Raw genomic sequence first — 9,796 nt, forward strand, 5'->3', positions numbered from 1 at the left:
TGTGTGTGTGTGTGTGTGTGTGTGTGTGTGTGTGTGTGTGTGTGTGTACTGGGGAGCGGGTGTTTGGAGACGAGATGTACAGAGGGAGTGGTAATGAGATTTTGAAGCAAAACCAAATATCACAATGTTCTAATATTCTTAAAAGTTCTTTCTTTCCAGTGACTCATATTTGATCATCTATCAGACGACTAGAAATATTGTTTGCCTTTACCGCATGGGGAAATGAGAAGCATAAGCATCATGATATTAGGATCCCTAGCGAGATGGGGGGGGGGGGTTAGCGGAGGAAAAGGGCAGGAGAGGACAGGTAAAGTCATACTAAAAAGAAGTGGCATTATTAATGAAATCTTCATTTGAAAAAACAAAGGTTACACCATTGCTACCTCTTGAATTTATTATTTTCCTCTTCTATATTTAAGGAATGTTGTTCGGGATATTGTCCTGGAGAAATTTGCTGGGCCGTATGACAAGGGAGAGTATTCCCCTTCAATTCAGAAGACCCTCTATGACATTCAAGTGCTCTCCCTGAGCCGAATTCCAGAGGTATCTTATTTCCACTAACCCATTTGGAAAGTTTAGGTTGAGATAACTTGCTAGGGATCTTCTCATCTTAAGAAAGATCTTGAAAATAAAATAGAAAACCAAATACTAGATGAAAAACAACCTGCTATGGCTTAATAATTCTGTGCAGCAAAGAAAAAATAAACAAATAATAGGAGATGACTAGAATTGGCAATATGGGTCAATAGCATCATTCTCAACTTCTTGAAAATTCTGCTTCCTTCTCATTTACTACTGATTTAAAGTAAATGTGACCCATAACACTCCTATATCACATCATGGGCTCAGAGCAGATCCAAGGATGTGCTGATAAATGTTTCGGTATAGAGGACACACTTTTCAATATAATCTGCATTATTAACATTTTCTTTATCACCTTCTTAAGTCTAGGCAATCAACAAAACAGTCAAGCAAGCACTGATTTGTAGCATTAGCTGATTTCTGAGCTCACATTGAAAATTTTGCAATTTGCTCTCAGTACCCGGTAGCACACCCTTGAGTGGATCTATGTTTATAATGAACCAAAAGATATGAGGGGAGTATGGAGAGAAGTAAGGAGGCTGTGGGCAAAGAGAGGGTGGTTGACAGGAAGGGCTAGTTAGGAACTTACATGAGAGGAAATGAATATGCTTAGTACATAATAATAGAAGTAGCCGAAGAGTTGACCTGGATAATATGAGATGGGACCTGGCAAAGGAGGAGAGTAGGAAGAGAAGAAATATTACAAATACTAGCAGCTAGGTAGCCTCAGACACTTACTAGTTGTGTGACCCTGGATAAGTCACTTAACCCTGTTTGCCTCTGTTTCCTTATCTGAAAAATGAGCTGGAGAAGGAAATAGCAAATTACTCCAGTACCTTTGCAAGAAAACTCCAGAAAGTGTAACAAAGGGTCAGACATGACTGAAACGAGTTAACAATAGAGAATCTTAAACACGAACAGTTTGGAGGGTGGGTAAGAGAAAGTGGGATTGAGGTTCAAAATTATCACACTCCATATTATTGAATTGATTTCAGATAGAAGACATGGAAATCAGCCTCCCTAACATTCACTACTTCGTCATCGACATGTCCAAAATGGGGCTAATCAACAAAGATGAGGTAAGAAAACTTTTCAAGTATTCATCATGAAGCCACTCTCAATAGCCAACTATGTCTCCTAACCTAAGTTTTCAGAGGAGAAAGATGTCTACCATCTTAGCAGTTCTTGGGTCTTCCTAGGTGACAGTTAATTAAGAATTTCACACTCAGGGCACTTCAAAGTCTCAAGGATTGGATGGTCTAGGAGTAGATGGATGATTGGATGCTTAGAGGGGAGGTGGAGGGAGAGATGGAGAGGGACAAAGAGAACAGAAGGTGTTCAAAGTACAAAGCTCTCAGGGAAACTTCCCAGACAAGTGCTACCCTCCCTCATGTCAATACCTTATTCTTCCTCAACCAGCCAAAGAGTTTTATTGATTAGGAAGCAATGAGTCCAGTAGCAAGGAACCTTTTAAGGGGAAAAGAAAGGACATTCATGTTTCTAACTAGAATTATAGAAGGGAGGATGAGGAGACTCCCTTCCAGTCATGATGTCTGGTTTTAGAAACAGAGCGAAATTGTTGGGAAGGTTTCTTGTTTGTTTGTCTTCATTTCTCTTTTGAAATACAGAAACAATTAAATCATTCCATTTATCTAGCTACAAAGCCTAGGGACATTTTTAATGACCCTGGAATGATGAGCAGTTATTCCCTGTTGCTGAAAGACTGGTATGGGGGGGTGGGGGGGAGGAGATGAAAGGGGGAAGGCACTTCTGATCAGGTCAGTCTATTGACAATTTCTTAATATCAGCATTCCATGGCAACATTCCTCTTAAACTGTTCTTGTCCCAATTTTATGGATAGATTTTTTAAACCCTGGATTTTTCTATTAATATTATTATATCTATTAGCTACATAAAATATCTATGGATCCATATGCATGCTTGTATGTATATTTTTGGACTGGACTATTAATTTCATGTATGTGGGGAAGCTTCTGACAGGAACTCCCCCCACTAATTCAAAGTGGAAACTCATCTGTAACTTAGAGACTTAGAGTCTTAGAGAGTTGCCTGGGGTGTTGAGAAGTTAAGTGACTTCACCATGGTCATACATTCAACATTGTCACAAGTAGGACTTGAATCCAGGTGTTTCTGCCTATAAGGCTGCCCACTATCCACTATGCCATATAGCCTCTTATGTGTATCTCAGTTTAATATATATATATATATATATATATATATATATATATATATATATAGAGAGAGAGAGAGAGAGAGAGAGAGAGAGAGAGAGAAGTATGCTAAAATGTTATGAGGTTTCCTATATTTCATAGGATTTAAAGTTGAAAAGGGATCTTTGGATTCAAATGGTTCAAAGCCCTCATTTGGAAAATGAGGAAACTGGGATTTAAGTAGATTCAACAACTTGCCCAAGGTCTCATGGGAAGTTAGTGGCAGAGTTGAGATCTGAGCCCAGATTCTCCTCCTCCAACCCAATCTAGTGCCCACGATGACCAGGCAGTATACACAATTTTAGTCAAACATTGGAAATGCTACACTTTGACTAGAGATTCTATAGACTCTCTCGGTTACACACCTCAGGCATGCTTGTGCCGTGTTTTTCTTTATACCTTTGCCAATTTCTCCATATTCCCTCTTCTTGAGAATTAAGGTCTATCCTTCCCCATGCCAACTCACAGGACAGAACCCCAAAGGATGGCTGTCTTAGGATCAAAATACTTTGTGTGTCTGCATCCCTAAAAACATAGCTCATGAGGCCCTACCCGTGTGCTTAGCTTTCATAGTCATCCAGAGGACAAAATAGCTCAAAGCAAAAACCTTTACTGGAGTGGCATATTAAGAAAAGCTTAGTGCCTAGTCCAAAGTATGAACAGAGTTCTGGGACCAAAGAAGGAAGCTGATTCAAGGTGTATATAATGATATTTCTCTTTCCAGGTCCCTGTCATGGAACCTTAGTTTAAAACAGCAAGGTAGCATCAATGGATGAGTCAATAGACATTTATTAAGCCTGTAGTATATGCCAACCACCATGCTAGGCACTGGGGATACAAAGCAAAGGGAAACATTCCTTGTCCTCAAAGAACTTACATTTTGTCAGGAGAAACAAAAAATTTATAAAGTGCTCTAAGTTCACAAAACACTTATATACACTCACTTAATCCTCACAACAACCCTAAGAGATAGGCACTACTATTCTCCCCAGTTTACAGATGAGGAACCTGAGGTTAGAAATTAAGTATCTTTCTAGGGGTTATATAGCTGATAAGTATCTGAAGCAGGATTTGAACTCAGGGCTTGCTGAGTCCAAATCCATCACTTTGTCCACAGTGCCACCACGTATGAGTATATTCAAGTTATATGCAGATTAAATATAAGGTGATTTGTTGGGAGAAGACACTTAGCAGCTGTAAAAATCAGTAAAGGACTCATGTAGAAGGTGTCACCTAAGAGGAAAATATCTAAATATCTGCCGAGAAAAACAAATGAGCCTCCCCAGACTCTCAAGATCACAGGGTAGTAAAGGGTTGACCAGGTAGACCTACATCCTTAAGCCTCCCATTCTGGGACCCACACAGTAGGGTCCACAGCTCCAGGAGCATCTGTAGTGGCAACCTCACTGGCAGACCCAGGATGGCTGCTAGTACATGTTCTTAGATCTGCTTTATTAGGAAAGATGGTTGTTCAAGGGGTCAACAATCTTTTTTAATTACATTCAGGGGAAAAATCAGCACCCTGAATTTCAGAGAAAATACAAACAAAGAGAACAGAGAAAATAGAAGCTGAGAAATATAGACCAACAGACAGGGCTTCTGAGAAATTAGCACAGATCAACACATAGATCCAACTGTCTTACCAAGGCCATACATACATAGTGACCAGAGAGAGAAGCACCAATATCTGGAGGGGGCTCCTTAATGGCTACCCAGAGTCTCTTCGGGCCAAATCACAGAACTCTTCCAATGAGTAAGCCCCAAAGCAAAATGCTAACCTCAGAGTATATATAATATGGGCATCGCAACCCTTGTGACTCAATTCCTAATTAGAACTTACCAAAAGGTGTGAAAGCCTTCCTACAAGCAAGCTTCCCTTAATAAACTCCAGGTGAGGCCTATTAATGGGGGGGGGAGGGGGAGGGGGGTTGGAGATCTTAAATCCCATTAACATTGCCGCATCTTATACTATTCTCACAGTAATTTGGCAGTGAAAAGTGCAAAACCTTGCATCACCCATGAGTTTCCAGGGAGGGCTTGGGAAATTATGCTATTATAATTATCTAATATAGGTATATATCTATTAATATAGATAGAGAGTGCCTCTCTTCCCCCTCCTTCCCCTGGTAGTATTATATAGTGGAAAGACCTCTAGGAGGCAGAAGATCTGGGATCTTGGTACCAGACTTGTCTCTAAATATCTGAGTAACTTTGAGTAAGAAGTTTTAGCACTCAAGTCTCAGTTCCTTTATCTACAAAGGGAGGGAGTTAGACTCAAAGATCTAAACTCCTAAATTTTGACAATTCAATAAATGCCTAGGGTTCCTTAGGAGGGAGCCTCACATTTCATTGATGCAAATGCATATTTTCTCTGTGACCAAAATCAACCTGATTCGGAGACCACAGAAAGTGAGATGAAAAGAAAAAGGGGGAAGATGATTCTAAAAAGCAAAAGCAAAAGGAACAGCACAAAAAACAGGAAGCGACATTACCCACATGTGAGCTTCTGCAAATATTTCACTTAAGGTGATCTCTCATTAATCCAGAGGTAATTTATCTTGCAACTTCATTCTCTGGAGCAGAGCAGAATAGGTCTCTCTGAGCCCTTGGCCCATGTACTTAACACCCCTGTGCTTTGCTCCATAGGAAAATTCTGTCAGGCCCTCTCTCAGGATCCATTCATTCTTACTTTATTGGCAATTATAACATGTCCAGGTATCTAGGTTTTCTGCTCCAGTCAGATCAGAAGCAGGGAATTAGGAGGAGAGGACACTAGGAATTGACAGGGGAAGAAAGGGCAGCTGACTGTGAGGAAGACAGGAAAAAAAATATTCTAAAAAATCAGAAGAGAGAATTCCAAAAGCACAGTGATAAAGTGCACTAATTATCATAATGATAGCCTTGAGTCTTTGGTAAAATGTTAAATTATCTTCAAGATGCCAGATGGGTGATGTGAGGACTGTATCGATACTCAGGGAATTTAAAATGTAGTCCATTGTTAAGGCTGTGGCTGTTTAGTTTTGGACTTCCCCAGGGCCTTAAACTTGATAAACACCAATAGATGGTGAGCTCCTTGAGGGCAGGTACTGTCTTTTGCCTCTTTTTATATCTTCAGGGCTTAGTACAGTGCCTGGAACATTATTGGGCTTACTGCTTATTGATTGATTTTTGGATGGAATTAAAAGCCCTAATGGAAATCTTCAGGTAGGGCAAGAATTTGGGTAGGACTGGGACTAGAACTGTACTATAGAATGAGAAGGTGTGGATTGGGTGCAATTGTGGACAGTCACCTCAACGAAATCAACCTCTCCCCTTTTCACTCCTCTTTCCACTCAAGCTGCCAAAGTCATATTACTAAAGCATAGTACTGACTAAGGTTCAAGAAGCTCTCTTGGGTCCCCCTTCCCTCTAGGGGGAACCTCCTCAATTTGGCATATAAAGCCCCTAACTGTGTGGTTCCAAGGCTTTCCTCTTCAGCTTTATTGCATGTATAATATATAAGCTGACGGACTTTCTGCTCCCAACACACAATGATCCATTTCCTTCCTGACTTTGCACTGTCTCTCTTCTACGCCTCTATACTTCTACCTTATAGAAGCTTGACTTTTTTCCCAGCTCATTTTTCTTAAGGGAAGGCCATCTTGGTGTTCCACACCCTTCATAACCTCCCCAAAATAATTTTGAGTGTGTTTTGTAAATAATTTCTAATGAAGAGAGAGAGAGAGTGTGTGTGTGTGTGTGTGTGTCTGTCTGTCTTTCCAAGCTGTTCTTTCTTTCCCCTCCCCAATAGATTGTAAGCTCCATGAGGGCAGGGACTATATAGTTTTCTAATCCCCACACCTACCAGAGTGCCACAGCCTCATAATTACTTGTTGGATAAGTGTGTGGAATGTTGCATTGTTGAACAAAACAAGGATCCACCACAACATTGAATTACTCTCTGTTGAAGGCAGAGTAGCTAACAAAAGGAAGTTAAACTTTGAGTAATGGAAAAAACAGTGCAGGTCCTAGAAAAGAGATAATAAAACATGCCTCCTCTTTCATATCAAAGAGCTGGGAAACTATGAGAACAGAATATTGGATAGCTTGTCAAATAAGGGTTCCGTATCAGATGTTTTTGCTAAATTGTTTTTCTTTGTCACAAGAAGGAGGTGGAAAATGATTGAGAAGGAAAGAGAAAAGGCATAAATATGATGTCTTTTTTTTTTCTTTTTAACAAGTGTAGCACACTGAAAAGAATGCTGGCTCTATAGTGAGAAAATCTGGGTTCGAATTCTACCTCTGATATTTAGTGCTTTTTCAACTTTGAACAGATTACTTAGTGAGGGCCTCAGTTTACTCAAAAGTAAACTAATAAGGGAAGTGTCTCTGAGGTTCCTTCTAGTTTTAGATCTAGGATTCTATGTAACACTTCGGAGAGATGCTTATAAAATGTTTAAAATATTTTAAAAAAATTTTGTGCTTGGGGAAGCAGAATGAGGAAGTTTGGCTTGAAGTATATAGAAAATTAGCTTATTTGGAATATCTCATTCCCTAACAATGCCATATATATGTGTGCATATATACACATATTCATGCATGAATATATATATATATATAATTAAGGGCATACTATGTGCTTGCATGTTCACTTTAAATATACATATATGTAACATATATGATTAATGCGCATTTTTTACTGAATATTTCCATGACATAACGTTGGTTCTGTCCACAGGTTCTGCTTCCTACTGACAACCCATATGGCAAAATTACTGGTACGGTCAAAAAGAAGATGTCTTCAAAACTGTAACTCATTGTCACCAGTCATTGAAAGTCGCCCTTCTGCTGAAGAGATGTCAGATTGTTGTGGCAATACTGGGTGTCATAGCAAAAAGTTATCTTTGCTTGCTAAGTGCCAGGTTAATTTATAGGGTGTATTTTCCCCTTGATTCAATCATTTCTTTCTACTGGACCTACCTCACCGAGATGTTCTATGGGATGAACTCATCAGTGGCTGTGACATGCTTTGCAAAAACAGAATGTTCTATGAAAGCAATAATAATTAACCATAGACCAACTTTCCCTTTGGGTCAGCTTGTGCTTTCTCAGATTCCTGGAGCATTCAAATCGAATCATTAAGAAACTAATAATAAATTATAAAGATGCAAAAATCAATTAATTAGGCTCTGAGTGAGGGAGAAAAATATCCAATAATGTTTTTGTGCATGTGATGGCAAATTTCTCTTATGGATGATGCAGATAATTTAATGATAGAATCACAGCAAAAATTCATTACCAGGGTAACTTCAATTAGTGTCTGAGTACCGCAAATCTGTAAGCACAATGGAGTCCATGGAGTCCTGGGAGCTCGTATGCCTGTTTTAATGACATATTTGTGATTCTATGCCTTGACAATACGTTGGGTTTTAATTTTTTGCGCTCTATAAATAATGATGATCACATAAAGGGTCAGGAGGGAATAGTCAGATTGTTTCTCTTTTAATCATTGAATCACTATGTACAAAAGAGCTACACTTAATAAACACTGATTATTTCAAGACCTATTGGGGCTTTTGTTCTTGTCTTTTTAATGACTAAGTAGCAAAAATGACTATGGTTTCTATATTATTTTTGACATTTTAGAAACTGAACTATGGGAAATATCATAATAGATTGCCTAAAAAAAGTCTTTATTTGTTCAGAAAATTATCCGATGTATTTGATGGTAAATTTTCCTGCTTTATTCTCTAAAACATCCTTCCTTTCCCCACCTTCTACCTCTCCCTCATCCCGCATGCCCTAAACTCAAGAAACAGGTCACCACCCAACTTTACTTGTGGAGATAAGACTCCAGGAACATTTGAGGATGTAAGAACAGCAACTCTCTTAACTAACAGCAGAAAAACAGAGTCTTTATTGCCCAAAATCGTCTTGAAGAAGGACATTATACAAAATGGGAAGATAATTTTTAAGTGAAATTCAGCACTCCATTGAATCAACTTCCTAAGGATAACCATTACCCCCTATGTGTTGCCTCAATGTATTCAAATGCAAATCCCTTGAGGGAAAGAATTGCATTGAGTCATGGCCTGGTGTAGTTGATAGAGAACCAGACCTGGAACCTGGTCCAGTGGTTCTGAATGGGAGTTGATACCTCAACCTTTCGGAGTTTTTCTTCCTTCACTTGTTTAAAAAAAGGCAAGGGACTGGATTCTATCATTTCTAAAGATCCAGTGGGTCCAGATGGGAGCTGATAGCTCAGCCTCTCTTGGTTTTTCTTTCTTCATTTGTAAAAAGAGGGGGCTACCCTCTCCAACCTCTAAAGGAAGGACCCTTCTACTTCCAAATCTCTAATCCTATGGATGTCTCATTTTTTGCACTTGAATCTCCAGTATTTGCACTACTTGAAACATAATGAGCCTTTAATGAATGTTTTTTCATTGATTCAAGCACTTTGGCTACATTTCATTTATTACTAGTTTTGTCATTTCATTCAACCCAAATGACTGAATGACTTGAAGGTGGGATATAATAACTGACTTCCAGTATTTAAAAGAATATCCCAGGGAGGATAATAATAATGCTTTATTATTAGCATTTATATAGTGCTTTAAGATTGATAAAGCCTTTTACATATGCTAATTCATTTGATCGTCACAACTCTGTGAGGTAGATGCTATCATTTACCCTCTTTGAGACTGAGAAACTGAGGCACAGAGAGGTTAAAAAACTTGCCTGTGATCACCTCATTAACAAACATCAGAGGCTGGATTTGAACCAAGGTCTTCCTGCCTCCAGGTCTTGGACTCTAGCCACTGCACCATCTCTAATAAGAAATAGACTCTGTTTAGCTCCAGTGGGCAGAATTAGAGCGCAATAATGGCTAAAAAATGGCAGACAGGCAGACTGAAGTTCAACAGAAAGAAAAATGCAAGAATTCAAGTGAAATGGCATGACTCAAGAGGTAGTTAACTCACAATTTCAAAAAGTCTTCAAGCTAA

The 9,796-nt window shown here is 39.0% G+C and overlaps 1 protein-coding gene across 2 annotated transcripts in view; it reads left to right on the forward strand.

Moving 5' to 3' along the window:
* The window catches only part of LOC138166099 (uricase), a 124,134-nt gene extending 115,777 nt beyond the window's left edge, over positions 1-8,357 (forward strand). For both annotated transcript variants that reach the window (XM_069094525.1, XM_069094526.1), the window contains 3 exons: positions 420-543; positions 1,578-1,661; positions 7,531-8,357. In XM_069094525.1, coding sequence (XP_068950626.1) covers positions 420-543; positions 1,578-1,661; positions 7,531-7,605 — 283 coding nt within the window. In that variant the 3' untranslated portion in view covers positions 7,606-8,357. The remainder of the gene's footprint in view (positions 1-419; positions 544-1,577; positions 1,662-7,530) is intronic.
* Positions 8,358-9,796: the final 1,439 nt, after the last annotated feature.

This window comes from Petaurus breviceps, unplaced genomic scaffold, assembly GCF_028583685.1.
Source record: "Petaurus breviceps papuanus isolate PSGF00001 unplaced genomic scaffold, PetGlider_PUasm1.0 220, whole genome shotgun sequence".
NCBI classification, from domain to species: Eukaryota; Metazoa; Chordata; class Mammalia; order Diprotodontia; family Petauridae; genus Petaurus; species Petaurus breviceps.